At 38.4% G+C, this 20,156-nt stretch overlaps 1 protein-coding gene across 1 annotated transcript; it reads left to right on the top strand.

The window, feature by feature from the left end:
- Positions 1 to 3,532: 3,532 nt before the first annotated feature.
- tfr1b (transferrin receptor 1b) lies at positions 3,533 to 15,523 on the top strand. The gene is made up of 19 exons (XM_073488673.1): positions 3,533 to 3,584; positions 6,596 to 6,647; positions 7,021 to 7,234; positions 8,299 to 8,503; positions 9,407 to 9,544; positions 10,046 to 10,130; positions 10,240 to 10,362; positions 10,474 to 10,569; positions 10,674 to 10,813; positions 11,816 to 11,979; positions 12,073 to 12,192; positions 12,676 to 12,761; positions 12,859 to 12,922; positions 13,009 to 13,076; positions 13,167 to 13,234; positions 13,876 to 13,966; positions 14,263 to 14,490; positions 14,575 to 14,724; positions 15,083 to 15,523. The coding sequence occupies exons 2-19, from the start codon at positions 6,615 to 6,617 to the stop codon at positions 15,284 to 15,286; spliced, it is 2,277 nt and encodes a 758-aa protein (XP_073344774.1). The 5' UTR covers positions 3,533 to 3,584; positions 6,596 to 6,614; the 3' UTR covers positions 15,287 to 15,523.
- Positions 15,524 to 20,156: the final 4,633 nt, after the last annotated feature.

The raw sequence follows: 20,156 nt of genomic DNA, 5'->3' as shown, positions 1-20,156 counted from the left end.
ACACAAATCATTTAAAGTAATTAGTTGTAATACTGTATTGTAATGTATTTGTATTGTAATATAGTTTTATTTTGCTATCTATTGTTAAAACGGTTAAAATAAACAAGAAAATTCAATATCAGTAACTTTTATTACTTTTTTTTTATTTCATGAGCTTTTCCTTAACAATTCCAATATTTCCAACAGTCTTTGAAGGCAGCATCTGTTTAAGCTCAAGCCTGGCACCTGTGTCGCCTGAGGTTTTACACCTCAACACTTCACTGAGGGTTGTGTGTAAACACAGTAATCTGGTGGTCTGATGGTTTGAGGTAGACCTCATTAAAATAGTTTTTAATTGACAGATGTCTTTTCACACATGCAGTACAGATACACACTCTCTCTCACACACACACAGCATGCCAAGCCCTGCAGTGTTGTCGTCCCCTCTGTCCCCGAGTATAGTGACAGAACAAGTTGCTGAACAGACAAGATCTAACACGATAGCACAGTTCAGAAATTGGCATTCATATAACCGGGGAGAGGCCGTGTGCATCTCAAGTATCTGTGACGCACAAGAGATGTGTAACCTTGACTTGAAATGATTTTGTGGACGGTACTGCAGGTTAATATCTGCCGTATCTACTATTTAGAGTGTTTTATTGCATGATTAACCTACATATTTAGTTAAAAACTGTCAGAAATATAAAATGTAGCTCTCCCGTAGGTGTGACAGTGTGTAAAAACCCCAATTTATGTGGCACATCCGTCATATTCAGTGCAAAAGAAACAGTTCGCAAGAGCTGTAGCTGTTCTGTGCCGAGATTAAGGTAGAGCATGCCAGTTTAATACAAAATCTTTGCATAGTTTGCAAGTTTGATGAGAAGATATACTTCTCTCATATATGAAGAATATAAAGCTAGCAGTGGATTAGCTATAGCTAACCGTGTAAAATGGCAAGCGGCTGTTTTTGTAAAACAAATTAAACATGATGTGTTGATGTGTGTGCTTCAGGAGGCACTGCAGGGAGAATTTTCCTTTATTGCAGTAGGTTTTAGCATTTAGCACAAGCAGCCTATTGGTGTTTTCATTTGTGGCCACTGGAGAGTAAAATTTATGGTGTTCTGCTGCTGAACATATTGCACCCATATTAGGCTACTCATATTCTGTGAATCAAGGCCTCAGGAGAATTTTCTTCGAATTGCGGCACTCAGAGTCGCTGCATCTGTTTCAGATTAATGCACGGATGCACAGGCCGGACTTGTGAAGAGACCATGATGACACCAAAAATGTGTCAGGCTTCTGAGCAGTGAGGCAAACTACCTCTTCAGTGGCATGAGCCCACTTTGAAATGTTAAAAAAAGATCTCACATATCCTCTCACATAGATGCCATCTGTGGTGCTGTACGTGTGGTTTCCTTCAGAGAGGCAAAATTGTTTTCCCAATCCAGAGATGGAGGTTAAATCTCTCCAGAGAGGAACGGTAATTTTTACCACGAAGCACTAAGGTGACACCATCTGGGACGGCGATGCTACTGCACGGTGCGCTCGGCCCCAATTAAATTTTGCCACCTACTGTACATGTGGAAACACACAACCACACACACAGCGAGAAGTCTCAGCAGTGCAGACACTATTTCTAGCACCTCCGTCGCTCCCTCGCTGTTTGATGGCAGCATTTGCTTCATTTAAGACGTCTATTTGATTGAGGAACATTACGTTTGACTTAATAACAAACAAGAACTTCTCAATGGTTCTGAATATATGATTAAAATCTATAAATCTGGGGCATGAGAAGATTCAGGACCCCCTTTCTGCTCTCCCTTACTCATTTTCATACCGTCTCTTAGTTACAGTTGCAGGCTCGAATGCCTCTATATGCCACATTTCCCACATTTAAAGTGTTACATGGGAGTCTTGCTCTGCAGCAGTTTGCACCAGCAGATGACTGGTAAGAAAACCATCTGTGATACCACTGCAGTGAGATCATGTTACTGTAAATCTCTTCCCCCGCAGGATGTGGTGACTACATCGCTGTCATTTGACATCTGTGGGGATTATTGATAATAAAAAACAATGGCAGTGTCTCCATCACCTTCTGTTATCATAGTAGAAAATCTTGAATGGATTTAACCCTTTTGTAGTGTTAGTGTTTGTAGTCCATAATAATGTTAATAAACATGTTAAAAAGACTTAAATTTACCTATTAACTAATTCTTATTAGAGCATTTTAGAGGTAATAATTCAGAAAAAGATGCTTCAGGCAATTTATAATTACTACAGTTCCAGTGAAGCTTACTGTTTTAGGGCACTGATGTCAGTTTGAACAATAAAGTTCATTGTAAAATACAACGTGAATGTGGTCAGCCAGTATCCATCTTACTCATGTAGGTCAAGGATCAGCACTGTGACAGGTATAGTGAGCCACACAGGATTAAACACCAACTATTCAGAGTTATCTTACCTTGAAGAATTAGTGCCACGAGACGGTAAGAAGCATCGACAGCTTGTGTGTGATTGTTGTCTTCAGCTCCACCCACTGAACAAACTGTATTTCTGAGCTGAGGCCACAGCAGTGTCAACGTTAGAAAGCTGGTTGGAGCCTCTAATGTATAAAATGGTTTATATATATACACATACATATCCATATATTAGATTATTATAAATATATTGTATTTGTTTTTATTTATTCCTATTTTCCTATTCATAGAATTGTATTATTATTGTTAAGATTTTTTTTATTTATTCAAAATATTTTTTTAAATTATTTTGACTGCCTGGAAGCATTTATTTATTTATCTATTTATTTATTATATTCTAAAATCATTTTTAAAAATTATTTTAACTGCCTGGAAGCATTTTTAAACATTGCTGTATTACTTTATTTATTTACTTATATTATCTTTAAAAATGTTTTATTATTATAATATTATTTATAAAATTTTGTATTTATTTATATTATTTATCATTTTTTAAATATTATATTATTATTTATCATTTTTTCATTCATCGCCTGGAAGCATTTTTAAACATTTTTATTTATTTATATTATTTATCATTTTTTAAATAATATATTATTATTTATCATTTTTTCATTCATCGCCTGGAAGCATTTTAAAAAAATGTTGTATTTCTTTCTTTATTTAAATATTTGTATTATGATTATATTATTATTTATTACATTTTATAATCATTTTTAAAAATTATTCTAACCACCTGGAAGCATTTTCAAACATTTGTATTTATTTATATTATTAATATTTGTATTATTATATTATTATTTATCATATTTTAATATACCACCTGGAAGCATTTTTAAACATTTTTATTTATTTATATTATTTAATATTTGTATTATTATATTATTATTTATCATATTTTAATATGGAAGCATTTTTAAAAAAAATGTTGTATTACTTTATTATTTTAATATTTTTATTATGATCATATTATTATTTATTACATTTAAAAACTATTTCTTTTTGCCTGCGGGCATGTTGACGTCAGTCATTGCGACATGACGTAGGCGGAAGTACTCCATCGTCAGCTCGTAAAAGGAAGGACAGCAGCTGCGGGAGGAGGACGGGGTGTTTCTGAGCGGCGGAGAGGTGAGTTAACCAACACAGACAGGCTTTGTATTCATTTATATCTTATAATGTCGACCTGTTGTTGAACTGTTCTGCCTTTTATACGCTAAGTCCTCCCTCCACTGAAAACAGACGACAGCAAACATGCAGCTAACTAGCTTACTCATCAAATGATGCTGCAGATCTATCACCTGTCCTCTTGTCCTCTTGTCCTCTGACCGTCTTTCCCTCGATGTAAATCCATATTTCACTTATAAATCGACTAATGTTTGTTTTTAATAAGAAGTCCTTGTTTTTGCTCCATTTCCTGGTGTGCCAGTGTGAGTATGTATGGAGGACTATTAATGACCTAAAAACATTTAATTGTCTTCTGTAAGAAAAAAAATGAATAAGATCTGGCAGATTAGTCGATATTAAATATAATTGTTAGTTGCAGTGGCACTATAATAATATAGTTGAAAAATAGAGTGATTTAGAGCTTTAACAATTAAGTCTCTTATTTGATTTATTCATGATTTTATTTGATAATCATTTTTTCCAATTTTTGCTGCTTCTAGCGTCTCAAAATCTGAGAATTTGCTGCTTTTCTGCATTTTTTTAATATAGTTTTGATGTGAATTCTTTAAGATTTTAGACTCTGATTTATTTCCTCTTTTATTAAATCTGCAGATTGTTTTCTGGATTAGCTAAATAATTACTTTATTCTAAAAAAAATCTAAGAAATTTGTGGAAAAATGTCCATTATATACTCACAGAGCTCAAATAGCTCAACCAACAGTCTAAAACCCAAAGATGCTTTGTTCGACTGACCATCGAAGCTCACTGTTCGGAAATTAATATGTTGGGGAAAAAACTACAACCGATCGATTAATCAATTAGCTGGTCATCAGAAAGGTCTGCAACCATTCTAATAATCGATTAAGACATTTTTTTTTTCAGTTTCAGCCTCTTAAATGTGAGAATTTCTTTATTTTCTTTAGTTTGTGGGTCTTAAAATGTAACATCTTTTAGCAAAATACATTTGCATACTCCTGAAAAGGTAGTATCTATGAAGAAATAGTCAGTTATATCCTGCTTCTGTGCAGTTATGAGGAAGTTGTGTGATTAACTGGCAGGCTTATTGAATGTTGCATCAGTCTATGAGGAAGAAGACGAACCTTAAAGAACAGGGGGAACTTCTGGCTTGTTGTCAGTTGTAATAGACACTTGTTCCTAATCTCTCACTGACGTCTGAGTGCAGTCTGCGTCTGACATGTTTAGAAATGAAACAAAGCTTCACCAACAGGGGTGTTATGATGTGGAAACAATGCCTGAAGGTCACATTTTCTGTCTGTCGCCTAAAGAAAAGGTCAAACCGGTTCTTGGAAAGACATTTGAGATGACTAAATATTTTGCATTGAGACAGGAACCCTGAGTCACAATGGCTACAGTGCTCACTATTGATTGGACGTCTTCTCATAGTCTATTGTCGGCTGCTCATCTGGTCGATGCAGGGTGTGTAGAATAATGAGAAAATCCACAACAATAGAGGAAAAGTTATCTGCAGCAAAGTCGACTCAAAACACATTTTATGTGGTGCGTATGATGGAGAGAGCAAGCACTTGTTAGCACTTCTGAAGCAGTGACTAATGTTTCATTGTTTTGTTTTTCGTCTTATAAATTGCTAAAATGACTCACAGCTGTCTGAATTTGTTGTTGTTATTATAAAATTGTATTTCCTTTGTTTAATAATCAGAGGTTACGCTCATCACAGGTTGTGACTCATCTCATATTTTGATCGGTTTAGTTGGTAGACGATGACCTGAACATGACTCCGGTTTGCTGTGAGAAATAGATATTGAGCTCTTTGTACTCTCATTCTTCAGATGTAATGCATAACAGTGGATTCATGCTACTTAATGCATTTAACATAAATTTGATTATTCTGCACATTTGCTGTATCATTACCCAGGATGTATATCTTGATATTGATAATGTGACTGATTTCGACTCATCTCTAAAGACTACTGTCCCATAACGCAGAGAAATAGTTTCAGGTTTTAACTGTTAATTATTTTCATTGTTGATTAATCTGCTGATTATTTTCTCGACTAATCGTTTGGTCTGTAATTCCCTTAAGCCCAAAGAAATCTCTTCAAACAGCTTCTTTTATCCTCAACAGTTCAGTTTCAGTTACAGAGAAGCAGCAAATCCTCACAGCTGAGAAGCTGGAACCTGGTTTGACAGTTTTGTCTAAAAATCTTACAGTGTAGTTGATTAATCATACGGCACATCACAAGAGTGTCCTCGAGTCCACGGTGACATCTGTACAGTCCTCAGCCCAAATATTTTCAGTTTAAAACAATATAAAACCCCTTATAGCAGAGACTTTTCTGTTTTGCTAAAATAAGAAAAAGTCTAAAGCGATTTATCAAATGTTAAAGTACTTGGTGACTAATGTTCTGTCTGTTTTCGTCTAATAGTTTCAGCTTTAAATCAATTCTCAAAAAACTGCTGTTTCATTTTGTATCAGTCGACTGAATTAAATGATTGTGTTTTTGTTTCAGCTCGACATTTTGGATATAAAAGATTATTATATTTCAACATGTCCAGTCGAGGAGTTTGTTTGTCGCATTAGACTTTACATCATGATGTCTGTTCATATTGTGAATTTGTTTTGTGTATTTTAGCAAATTAAACACAAAGTTCCTCTTTCTGGAGATCAACTTTGTGAAAACCCAATAGCCATAAATCAGTGCTGCAAAATCTCAGTCTCATATCACTCGTGATACCCTCATAAGCACATGCACTGTACTGTGTGTGTGTATAAATAATGTTTCAAGTGCTGTTGGTCCTGTTCAGGTTACTGCCTCAGTGAGTAACAGTCAGCCTGTGAGGGTCAGCTGAATAGCATCACTGTTACAAACCTGACTCACCTTTTTCTCCGTCCCTCCTGTTTCCTTTGGTTTTTCTCTCTGCATTCCTGTTCCTTCCTTTCCTGAATTCCCGCTCACAACTTCATCTTCTCCGTCTCTCCCGCTCTCTGATTATAGCAACACAACAACAGCGACGATGGATCGTATCAGGTCTGCGTTTAACAGCATGGTGAGTGTTTATTTCTCTTATGTAGAGTTTATATCTTACAATATAAATTGCTTGTTTTCTTCACACATCTGTACAAAAACCCAATGTCAATCAGTTTACTGTGGCATATGACAAAGAAAAGCATTGAATCCTCACATTTGAGACATTTGTTTGGTATGTGTGCTTAAAAAAGTGACTAAAATGAAAAGTATCGAAATATAGGTTGACAAACTACATGTACTGTTAATTATTATTTTGTATCTCGAGTGAACTTTGTTAAGTTGCTGTGCTCCTCTTTGCTCTATTAGACATTTGCTTCCTCTTCGTCCCATGCAGCTGTGGGATCAGGAGCACATTGCTCTCATAGTTTCTCCTCTTATCTTCCTCCCTCTAGATAAAGAACGAGCGGTACAGCAGGTTCACTCTGCAGCCGGCAGAGGACGGAGAGAGACACGTCGAGGTCAAACTGTCCGACGATGGCACAGATGACGCCACGGAGGCCGCGGGTCAGGCGGGGGGGTCTCCGAGCTTCAGGCCAGCACTTCCACATCAAAACCGGCGTAACCTTTGCTACCTGATTCTGGGAACTCTGCTGATATTTGTCACAGGTAGGACACGCTTATGAAGATGTGTTTCTTACATCAGTACGCCCCTCTTTCATTTAAATTTGCCAATCGGGACAAGAAAAAACTGCCGGGCAGACTCTGTGCGCCCTGCTTCAAAAATAATTGGCTGTGAACTGTCCACCATTTCTGAGTTATTCCACATCCACATTCTGCGGAAAGGATGTGAAATTTTAAAGAAGTCCTCTCGTCCAGCCAAACCACTCTGCAGCCATCTCCCCTCAGGGAAAAAAAGACTCTGCAGTAATAAGACCAGAACAATTTGCTTCCACAAAGCAGCCACCCAGAGGCGATTCACAGCCTAATTGCTTTACTGGTTATATAAAGAAGCATGTGACTGCATTAATCTTATTTATTGTACTGTGCGTGTTTTTTGTCAACACACATTTCAAATCAACTGTATGAGTTGATTTATGGCAATAAATAATTGACTCTTGAATCTCATTTTCTAGATTAGTTAAGTCTATAAAATGTTAGGATGCTTCGATTGATCGGCTGATATTTGTTTGGTCTATCTAAAGGCCGATCAGAAGAGCAGTTCAGGGAAACAGACGAGACAGTAATAACCTACGAGACCTACGAGCAGCTAAAATGCCACAGTGTGCTTCAGGGCTCGAGACTAATGTTGTACGTCATCCCCCAATTCCTGTGTCCCATTTTCATTTTGTTTTAAACCTTTTGTCTTTTAATCAGTTCAAGCAAATATAATTCTTTATTCCCTTAAAGGTGCAGTATGTAAGAATCTGCCATCTTGAATACATACCCCACTCAAATAGCGGCAGCATATCATCAGAGCAGCTACTAACTGCTGCTGACTGTATTCTTTTAATACATCCATGACGTGTTAGCTCAGTTAGCCCTGCAGCTAGCTGTACTAGCAGGAGAGTGTTTGTGTGGGAGTATTTAAAATCCCAGGAAATCAGGGCAAGGTTTTAAGGACTGCTGGGATGTGGTCCACTACTTTGCTATGTGTAGAGTTAAAAAGCTGTTCTTAAGTCTTCACACTAATTTAAACCAGTTATGTTGTCTCTGCATTGTTTCTCCTCCAGGCTACCTGATTGGCTACGTCAGCCACCGTAAACCTCAGACGACGCCGACGAACTGTGACGCTGGAGTTGAGCTGGAAGCGGAAAATCAGCAGGACGGGACTCAAGCTGTTGTAGCACCAGTTTCTGAAGTTCAGCTCGACTGGAAGGACATCACCAAACTCCTGAAGCAGAAACTCACCAGCCAGGCCTTTGAAAGAACTCTGAGGTACGCTGTTCATGTTCACGCTCAAACACAACACGCCTTACCATACAAATACCCGACAATCAAACAAACCTACTGCCGCTTCGTTAATAAGTAAATGATTCCAGTTAAGAAGAATAAAACAAGTCCTTCCAAACTAAATCCTTTGTTAAAATATCAATAAATTATACCAGACAGGTAGAATTTTAGTCTAAGTAGCCTTCAGCTTTTCTGAGAGGGAAAGAAACAATAAATATGAATAAACTAGAGGAGAGGGAACAATTTGTTTTTAGAGTATTACGCTGCAGACAGTCAGAATACAAATGAAACAGGGGAAGGTTACAGTGAGTGCGATTATGTAAGGGATTATACCCAACACGTTCTGTGACTGTAAAGCTGACCCAAAGAACCACACAGAGATGAGCAGAGATTGAAATAACATTTTCTGGGTACTCGCTTAACAACTTCTATTTTCTTTTTATATAATAACTTTACACAAGTAACTCCATGTGTCAGCTATCACTTAAATCTGTTTCTGTAGGTCTCTGGTTAGATCTCTATTCATACGAGGGTTTATGCAGTCACTGAACTTAAGTGCTGCTGACCAATGAAAGATTGTCATAGCTGATACTATCCAACTGTTTCCTCTGTCTGACTCACAGTTTTTATTTATCAGTCACACTAGAGTACCCACTGATGTTTAAGATCTTGTTCGAGTGTGATTTGACTCATTTCTTCCTGCAAAATGGAACAACTTTGATTAGAAAGCCCCCTCATCATTCTCGTCATTTTGAAAGAATGTTTCTCCTTACGTACTTCATCTTAAGCTTGATATTTGTTCGTAACAGAGCTTGTGAGTCATCAGTGGAGCTCTTTTCTTTTGAAGTCTTTTGAACTGTTTTGTGAAACATAACTTTTTCTCTGCAGGGATTTCGATCTGCCCCGACGCTCTGCAGGAAGTGAGGAAGATATTAGTCTGGGGAACCGCATCTATGATGAATTCAGGAAACAAGAGATGAATCCCTGGACTGACATCCACTACGTTCAGCTGCAGATGCCAAACAGGTTGATATGACACCTTTTTTTTTTTTTTTTTACTTCACTTGATAAATGAATGGATTCAGATTATTTTACAAATCAAATCCTCTGAAGCAAAAGAAACGTTTCTCAAAAGTATCGTACCAAAGACACTCTTAGAAATGATCATAGATGAACGAGCAGCTCCTGAACACTCGTAGGAGACTGAGAACATTCAAGTTTTTGGCTATACGTTTATAATGATCGCTGTTACTCCTTCCAGTTTCTGACACCGTAGTCTTCCTATACATTTTCTTGCCTTGTCCTCTGGATGAAATGCCACCTAATGTTACATTTTTAGGTTCCATATGTTATCTTTTCTTTTTACGTATGGTGAAGATCTTACTTTCTTAAAACTTGACTTATAAAAGGCAGCAAGCTAAAAAGGTGCTTACTTTACATTAAGATTTGTTTTCTTACTGAACAGTTGACAATATTAAAAAGAAAAAAGGATGATATTCTAACAAGCTTTTGTACTCTTGTTGACAGCGAGCGTCCAAATCAGGTCCTTTTTGGTTCAGATGTCTTCAAGCCGACAGGTTATCTAGCCTACAGTGCACCTGGGAAAGTTGAGGTGAGTTGACACAGCCACACTTTACATTTAAGGTCAAAATAAACAGTGATTTGCTGTTTTTAGCTGTGTTGAATGTAGCGGCCCGTCTGACTTGTGCTTGTGTTCGTAGGGGAAGCTGGTGTACGGTAACTACGGCCGTCAGGAGGACCTGGATGTTCTGCAGAAGAAGAACGTCGAGCTGAAAGGCAGCGTGATGCTGCTGCGAACTGGAAAGATCAGTTTTGCAGAGCAGGTATGTGCTGACCTCTCTTCATATACCTCAGATTACTTCTCTTTTTTGTTTTTTTTTAGTTTTTCAGGAACTTAAAGTCTTGTTTTCATGTTTCTGATCACGTCTCTTCAGGTGGATAATGCTGCCACGAAGGGCGCCTCTGCTGTTCTCATCTACCCCGACGTTGAAGATTACAAGTATCTAGCGAACACGCCGCTCTACGGACACGTACGTTTATATACACAACTCTTCACATACGAGGAAGCGTGTTGTAAAAGTAGCCAATAATGATGAAATTGTTTCTTTACTTTTGTTTTCGTGTCCACGTTCAGGTCCATCTGGGTTCAGGTGACCCTTACACTCCCGGGTTCCCTTCCTTCAACCACACCCAGTTTCCCCCAACTCAGTCGTCTGGCCTCCCTAAAATCCCAGCACAGACCATCACCGCCAACACGGCTTCAACTCTTCTACAGTAAGATACACACACACACTGTTGAACAGATGGGACATACATCATACATACAACATATATTTCACACCTTTATTGGAGCCGCAGTGTGACTTTGTAGGTTTACTAAGTAATTCAGTAGAAGTTTCTGGACATACTTGACTGTGAACATGTGACATAAATTCATCAAAACTCATATTTATGGTAAAGCCTACTATAGTCATCTACTAAATACAAGATCTATATATTTTTTATTTTATTTCCCAGCATTTCGTATTATATTTATGTATTTATAATCTGGACTTTGGTTGAGTAACAATTGTTTTTTGTTTAAAAAATGTTGTTTTTCTGTCGTAATGACGTTTTGTATATGAATGAAATACTTTTTTTTTTGTTGTTATAATTGTGTCATTCATATAATTGTCCAACCTGCATGGCCTTAAAAGACACCGTGAATTCATATAAACCAGGACCAGAGTGCAGCTCACACATTTTCAAACAGAAATAGAAAAGCAGTACAACGTGATTTATAAATGACTTAAAAAACAAATTACGACGTTGTACTGAAAATAACTGAATAAATAAAAATTAAATAAATTATCTTGCCTTCTTTTCCAGGCTTTTAATAGCAAAATTAAACGCATCCAAATTAAACAGACGTTCCATTTTTTGCTCATGGGAGCACCAGAACATTTCAGGGTTTTGCAGAGACGTTTCATGAAACATTAACTCTTTTAAATCGTCGTAATTTGTACAGTTAAAAAAAGAAATGACTCCCCTTCGTCTTTCCCAAATCACACAGTCTGTTTTTCTTCTGAATATTCTTGAGGAAGAGTTGCAGATTTCTTTAACATTTAGATAAACTCTTGTTTAATGTGCGCACATGTCCTTCATTTTTGTTTTTAGCAGAGTAAGACTCGACTTTGGTCACAGCACTGTCTCCTGTAAAGTTGACTCATTCTGTTAACAAAATTCACTGGTTAAATGTGTAAACTCACCAGTCGCCGTCCTCTCTCTGTCCTCCAGGAAAATCGGCGGTCCTGAATCAGATGAGAGTTTTAAAGGCGGCTTCAGGTCGCTGACGTACAGACTGGGAGGCATCGAGAACGTCACTGTGGAGGTGAACAACGTGCTGGTCAACAAGGAGATCCACAACGTGTTCGGAGTCATCAAAGGATTCACTGATCCTGGTAGAGCTCATCTGTCTTCTCTTCTATAATAGGATTCTTCATTGTACAGCTAGATATTAACAATGTTTCTGGTGTCTGGATGTGGGTATACAGATCGTTACGTTGTACTGGGAGCTCAGAGAGACGCCTGGGGGAAAGGCTACGCCAAGGCGACTGTTGGTACCTCTGTTCTGTTGGAGCTGGCCAAGGCTGTTAAAGAGATGGTGGAGAAAGGTAACAAATATCAGACTGTTCATACTAACAAAACAGAAGGGATTAACAAGGACGTGCCAAAGTATCTGAGGCATTCTCTTTACTTAATGATCTTTATTGTTCAAAAGTGTCTTCCAACATTTATCTTAAGGAAAAACTCAGAAGTATCTTCTACATCTCTTCTTCAAAACCTCTTTTATCTCATGCCTTTTTCTTAACTGATGGTATTTGTTTTTAAATATTTAAATGATTTTATCCTGCTTAGCACTGAATCACTGTCCAGAGAAACAAACAGTAGAGGGGTTATGAACTTAAGATATTTTTAAACAAAACAAGGACTGTGGATTTTATCCTACATCACTGAGATTTGAAGTATGTTAGAAAGAGATCATTTAATGGCCTTTCTTCATGCTGATTTTACTCTCAACAGTCTCTACTGTGACAGTGATGTAGGTGTAGGGCACTTTCTATTTTTGCTTACATTAGTGTATTTCTTTTTGTCAGATGGGTTCAGGCCCAGGAGAAGTCTGGTGTTTGCCAGCTGGAGTGCTGGAGAGTATGGAAGCGTTGGCGCCACCGAGTGGTTGGAGGTACAAACTTAATTCCTTTGGACTTGGATTTAGAATAGTAAGAAAATCAATCTTTTCTTTTTCTACTTCCCTTTAACATGTTTTTGTTCATTTTTAGGGCCACATGTCCTCTATTGACAGAAGTGTCATCACCTACATCAGCCTGGATGGATTGGTCATGGGTCAGTACAGTTCACACCTTCAGTTTTTCTCAAGACTCGGATGTTTTTCAGTGATTGTCAATTGACTGAATTTATCTCCTCACAAGGTCGTGGGAGCTTTATGGCCTCAGGGAGTCCGTTGCTCTACAGCCTCCTTGAGAACACCATGAAGGAGGTAACGACACAAACAACAACAGCACAGTTAATGTTGAACCAGTTCTGCACAAACCAGCAGAGTTTTTATTGATTTGTCTCGACCACACAGGTGCAGAGTCCTCTTGGTTCTGGGACTGTGTACGACATGATGGGAAAAATTAACTGGCAGAAAAATGCGTAAGTAGATGAGCAGTTTGTGCTGCCATGTTTTGTCCAGGAAGCTAAAGTTGAATATTGTAAATGTATTAATCCTGTTGATGAAGGCTATTAGTCATCCAGCTCATGGTAATTCTAAGTGCTGTATCGTAGGCGACTGGACTTGTTTCAGTTTCTTGAAGACGTTTCACCTCTCATCCAAGAGGCTTCTTCAGTTCTAACTAACCGGAGGGGAGTTGCAGGCTTTAAACCCTGCGTGGGAGTTTCCTTACAGAGTCGTTAAGGGCATATCGTTTTCTCATAATAAAAGATTATAGAATACAGAAACCACTGAGAGCAACCAAAGGCCATGGAAAACATCCTGAGCTTTGTCTTAAACGTGTCAGTGGAGGGGGAGCACCTGATTGAAAATGATTTCAGAGCTTTGGAGCTGCCCTTACCCTCTAGCTTTGATCGAGAAGAAACATTTGTTCTACGGATGTAAGAGGCCTACAGATGAAGTAGGGAGAGAAGTCCTGAAATGTACGGGGTTGCCAGCCCGTTTATGGCTTTAAAAAAACAACTAAAAGTACCTTAAAATCTTAACATTGTGCTGGAGTATTGTTGCCAGACTTTTTGTTGCTGATATTCATATTCAATAACTTCACGTCCCGTGTGTGCAGACTGAGGCCGATGTCAATGGACGACCCTTCCTATCCCTTCCTGGCTTTCTCTGGGATTCCCTCCATCTCTTTCCACTTCATATCGCCCAACGTGAGTCCTGACACAAAAGACGACATTCACTGATAATATTCACCGCAACGAGTAAAAATGGGAATGTTACCATGTAGGTAGACATATTCAGATTAAGATAATAGTTTTAGTAAAGAAAAATAAAATAGCTTTAAGGTCCCTACAAGACCAGTTAATATAAAGATAATGAAAGAAGAAATTATGTTAAAACCTCTCTCAGATTACGACCATGAGATTGCATTTAAACTGATCATAGAACAGCTGGTAAATAAACATAATCGTTTGTTTTTCTGACCCCTTGTCTTTTATGACTCTAGACTGAGGCCTACACTTACTACGGCACCAACCTGGACAGCATGGATCACCTCAACTACCAAACCAACCATCACACCAGTGAGGTGACGGCGGTGGCGGCGCATTTCGCCGGCCAGATGGCTCTGCGACTGATCCACGACCACCTGCTCAACCTGGACGTGAGTCGATACAGCAGCGTCATCACCAAGGCCGTGGTGCGAGTCTACAAACGAATCAACCAGCTCACACAGGTCAGTCTCGTGCCTTTTTATGCTCTCGTTGAGTAAACTTGTTTTTTTTAATTCATGTTGATTGTTGGACATTTTGTTCTGCAGTCTGGTCAGCTGAAGGGAGTGAGTCCTAATTGGCTGAACAGAGCACGCGGCTCCTTCCAGCGAGCTGCCGACGCCCTCAACCTCGCCATCACCAACACCGACTTAAATGACAAGGAGGCCTGTCGGATCCTCAACGACAGGATCCTGAAGGTGAGACTTTCACACCTCCTTACCTGCATATTTGAAATGTTTTCAGTTCTTAAAAGCAGGGTTGATAACAGCGCTACCTCGTGAATTTATTAAAAGTTACAATAAGCTTACCAAAACCAACCAACCTGGCACGGTTGACACTCCTTTTCCTGTAAAACTTCAGCAAAGCTAAAGACGCTAATTCATTGTTAAACACCTTTATATTTCCAAAAAAGTCTTCACAATAAAAGTCCCTCATTATTTAGTTATATAAAAGCTTTTACTATGAAGCAGCAAATGCAGGAAAACGTGGGAGACTTTCAAAAAAGCCGTTGAATTTCGACACAGATGTATTAAAGTCTTCTGTTTATCATCCTAGGTGGAGCACACCCTCCTCTCTCCCTACGTGTCCCCCGTTGAGACCCCCTTCCGTCACCTCCTGCTGGGCCGAGGCTCCCACACGCTGGCATCCATCGCCGAGACCACCGACATGAAGCAGCTCCACACCCAGCTGGCCCTGGCCACCTGGAGCCTGCAGGGATGTGCCAACGCCATGGTGGGAGACATCTGGGACATCGATTAAGAAATCTAGAGAAGGGAAGTTGGGGGAGGTGTGAGCGTTGGTGTCCTGTGTGTGTTTGTGTGTTCGTCGTTGAAATGAAACGTGAGGTAGAGCAGAGGCAGGAGCTCCAATATCAGCACTTAAGCACAAGCTGTCAATCAGAGGTCTAAGCCCCGCCCTAATTTGGGGGAGGTCTTTATCCCATAAAGATCCAGGAGGAGGTCGAAAAAATAAAACGCATTCTTGTGAAATGAATACTTGAAAAAAAAAATGAAGCTACTACTGACTAATCTGCGTCCTCGCCAACACGTCGGACCAACCGAAGCCTTTCGCTGTGACCTCTCGCCATCGAAACACTGAGAAACCTTATTTATACTTCAGTTTTTTATCAGTGGCAGTGCCCACTATAAAGTTATTGTTTGTCTTTTTATACAACGTTATCGGAAGCAGTGCCTTCCATAATTATGACGGTTATACTGTCTGATCTTACGGCAGCATCTGCTACACAAATGACTCCTCCTCAACTGTTGCTGACAAAATGGAGCCCCTGATAAGGTGAGAGTTTAACCTTTCACAGCCTTCGTTTCTTCCTTTTTTTATGTGGAGATCGATTCCAGTCGAGATGGTGCACATCAGTGGCGCTTCACCCGGTCTTCAAAATGGATGTTTTGAAATCATAAAAAGGGAGAAATGAAGGTTAGAGAAGAGTTTTTCCTGATCTAGTGTCAGTTAGGCCTGTCATGATACTACTTTTTTGTTGGACGAAATATAAATTGCAACAAAAGATATTGTTTTATGCTACTGATATTGTAATGATGCAAGTAAGCCCTCTCAAAGAGCAATGAATTTTTGATTCTGATGACGAAACTAAAACAATAAATAAAATGAGCTATCGTAACATATTTATTGTGACAGGCCTGGTGTCGGTCAGTCTTTAAATTAGTTTAAAAACAAAGCTAGGAGCGCAGAGCAAACTGATATTTCTATCATAAACTACAAACCCGGTCTTGATTTAGTCTGTGCTTGACGGCAGGATTAACGCTAAATTAAATAAACAAAAAAAAGCTCAAAGAACATCCAAAAATATACCAAATTATTATCAAACCCCCACCCATATTTTTCGCGCAACAACTAAGCTGATTGGCTCCATAATTTGCGAGAAAGCCATTTATGTTGCACAGTCTACTTTGGAGATAAAGTTATCGGGAGCAGTGCCTTCCATAATTTAAAAACCCCATTATCGGGAGCAGTGCCTTCCATAATGACAAGCAGTGATGGTAGTTTTTACCTACCAGTGCGTGTGTGTGTGTATGTGTGTGTGATTTACATGTGTATTTATCGGGAGCAGTGTCTCTCATATTTCACTTTGAAGGGTGGAACAACTTATCGGGAACAGTGTTTCCCAGAGTTTTATACTTATTTATTTGTTTTTTGTGTCTTTATTTTTGGATTATACTGTGTTTGTGTGTCTGTGTGTTCAGCTCAAATTTCTGTATCATGTTCTGAACTTGAGAATCAGTAGCATCTGTCAGGCTCACACTGCAGGAGTTTCGAGGCCGATTTAAGCCTGATTGGTCCCTCCCGACAGGCAGAGGAGAAATCTGGTGTGGATGCTTGGTCGGTACCAAAATTAGTCAAAGGTTATCTGGTATTTAGGGTTCAAAATCTGGACGGTTATATCAGTATTTTTTAGAGGGACCACAATAACCGTTAAGAAAGACATCCCGGGAGAAGCTCACATCCTAGCCCTTTAGGCTAACGTTAGCTAGCGTTCTACTGTGGACGGATATTAAAACTGACAGCTGAATTCTCACCTCCACTTCTCGCTGAATCCAGACTCGTTTCTTCTACTTTTGCTTTTTCTCACTGCAAAGTGTTAATGTTGCAACAGCACGTTTATGCGTAAGTCTCCGCCTGTTTACATCTGCTTCCCCATAAGATCACGCGAAGTGTTGCGTCGCTGTGTGTGTGATGTGCAACGCAGTTTTAAAACTCCTGTCGTGTGAGCCCGGCCTTAGATTCCTGTGGCCAGATGCGTATAACTTTTGCGTAGATTCCCAACTAAAACTGTGTGTGTACGCTCAACGACAGAAACATGCGTTCTTTTCCTCACGTTTATAAAGCTGTGTGTTCGTCTGATTTCTGTTTTATTAATCTCAATCATTCTGAAAATGGGTGCACGTCACAAGCTTCATTTCCACTCCCACAATTATGCATACATGGATGTAGAAGAGCTTAAACCAGCAGTCGTTTAGATTGCTTCCCTATAAACTTTGCTTTCACTATCGCTATTCTGTCTGTTACCGCGCATAAAATCTCCCGGGAAAATGAAGGCTGACTGGTGATGATGTGACGCTAGCAGCATGGCACCTTTTCTGTCTATGTTCAAATCTCCATTTTAGACGAAAAGAATAAATGAAGTCATGTTTTGTTTTGTTTTGTTGTTAATAATAATACCACTTGGACAAAGCTACAGCTGTAGGCCTGAGATAACGTTCTCAGATGTCGACACATTCAGTGCACCGTCATCGAGGAGTAAGAAAACAGAACATATTTACATTTGGGAAGCTTAAATCAGAGTGTTTTGACTTTGTTTTTCACCAAAAAATACTCGATTTATCAAAATAGTTCGCAGTTAACTTAACGCTTGACAACTTATTGATTAGGTGTCGCCGCTCTATTCTTAAGTAGTTTCAAAGTTTATCAACGTGCCTCTTAATGACATTAAAACTGAAGGCTGAGACTGCAAGATAATGACTCAGTCGGTGAAATTGGCAAAAAACCTAAACGATGTTTTTACTCCAAGGTTACAGGTCTCGGCTTATACTTCACATCTACAACATTTTATCCCTAAATACCAGTTTATGTGTGAGAGAAAAGGCAAAAGTGTTTTTTTTTGTGTGTGTGTGTGTACACATCGTTTAAACATCCGGCCCCCTGGTGTGTCTGGTTGTTACCGTCAAACCTCTCTGGTGTTTCTTTGTGTCAGTGACTCTACAGATGCTTCAACTACATATAAAACAACTCCACAAGCCACAACAACTCTTTGCATGTAACATCATATCCCTCTTCACTGCATGTTACTGTATTGCTTTACTGAGATGTAGCAGACTCGGACCATGTTACAAATGTTCAAATTAGAGTTTAACAAATGTTTTTTTTAGACTCGAAGTAATATTTTTGCTGGTAAAATTATATTTATTTGACCATTTTCTGTCAAGATAAATCAGTTAAGTGGTGTTCACATGACATTCTCAGGCGTCTGAACATGAAAGATCAGAAAAATTATATTAAACTGATTACAAATGAGTGGATTTGTGCCCAGAATGCATTGAATATGGATACAATTGTTCAATAACAAACGAATAGAAAGTCTGTCGACCAAATTGCAACCATTCCATGATCCATATTATGGAAATCATTTGTTTCCTCGTGTCACTTCTGGTGAGTTTGATGCTGTTATATCCTGTTTTCCTACGTCTGTCGCAAGAATTCAAAATAAGGATGCGTAATCCTGAGGAGGGGAGGAAATGTGTTTTCCGCTCACTGTGTAACTAACTTACTGTACGGTATGCTGAAATGCGGTGTTTGAAGACCTCTTCAGTATGATTTCTGTATGTTACAAACATCTTGGAGTTTTGTTTCTGTGATGTTCAGCTGGAAAATGTAATAAACCCTTTTGGCTTATAGCATCCAGTAAATCTGTGTCTGAGTTTTAGTTTCTAACATGGTAAAAACAGGAAATCAGAGGATACAGGGGTTGTTTAGGCAGCTCTACCTCTTTTTTATGACTCTTTTTTATCTTTCATCAGATGCCTTCCTCCATCCTTCCTTTGTAAAAGTGTTCAGATAACAGAGAAGCTTGTGAGAAAGTGGTTTAGCCCTCAGCCAAATGTTTCAGCAAAGCCACTTCTTTGTTCAAGCAACATATTTTTATCCTTCCGATGGTGTGCTTTTCAGATTAAAAGCACCATTTGCGCCCAGCTATGCCTTTTAACCATGCAAATAGTGAGACAAGCCTGACATTTGTTGTCATGTTTCCAAGTTTTCCACCAGAGATATTGTAGTTTTGTTTTAATCCACCAGTGCTGGGTTCAGTCACCTCCTGCATTAAAGCTAAACTAAACAAAATAAAACCCAGTTTGCCCGCTCCAGGCTATCTGTTATTAGTGTTTCACAAATATCAGACACACTATTTGAATAAACTTACAAAAAATAAACTTTAACTGACAACGTGTTTGCAGTTATCAGCATTAAATGGCTGATGTAGTGTTGAAAATGTGTATTTTGGTAAATATGGCTGATTTTTGAGGAACAACACAACACTTTATAATAACCACCGTTAATAAAATGTGATTTTATAGTTAATGTTTGTTTAGTAAAGAGTGATTTAACTGTTTTGATTTTAACTCTTGTTTGAAAAATGACAAATTTACCTTACCTTGAAATAAAATAAATATATTGAAAATTGTATTGTTTTATAAAGTGAAATGTGAAAATATTTATATAGAAACATTTTATTAACTGAATAAACAAACTGACCTTAAAGTACAACACAATTTCATACTGTTTTACTTTGTTTACATGTGGCGGACCCTGCCACCTTTCCAGCCTTTAACAGTGTTGAGCAAGTTATTTTCCTCTGAGAACAGCTTGTTTATTCAGTTATGGAAAAAATAAACATTTCATACTTTGTATTATTACCTTATTTATATTGTAAATATTAAAATTCTGTGTTTGTGTTTCTTCTCCAAAACTACATAATGCCCCTTTAAAACATTTCATTAAAGGTGTACTATGTACTTTTTGGGAAGACATTTTAATCAGAAGACAAAAATGTTTATTGATTGATTTTTGATGATTAGTTTGATGATTAAACCGAACAAACAAA

This window comes from Pagrus major, chromosome 19, assembly GCF_040436345.1.
Source record: "Pagrus major chromosome 19, Pma_NU_1.0".
Taxonomy (NCBI): domain Eukaryota; kingdom Metazoa; phylum Chordata; class Actinopteri; order Spariformes; family Sparidae; genus Pagrus; species Pagrus major.
The sequence above is the reverse complement of the archived record's forward strand: the minus strand, read 5'-3'. Positions and strand labels throughout refer to the sequence as shown.

What these genes read in the sequence shown, in the direction of transcription:
- tfr1b (XM_073488673.1), top strand. Translation starts at nt 6,615, where the DNA reads ATGGATCGTATCAGGTCTGCGTTTAACAGCATG. An exon ending in GGTCTGCGTTTAACAGCATG is followed by an intron (nt 6,648 to 7,020) that starts GTGAGTGTTTAT and finishes TCCTCCCTCTAG; the next exon opens with ATAAAGAACGAGCGGTACAG. An exon ending in TTGAGAACACCATGAAGGAG is followed by an intron (nt 13,077 to 13,166) that starts GTAACGACACAA and finishes TCGACCACACAG; the next exon opens with GTGCAGAGTCCTCTTGGTTC.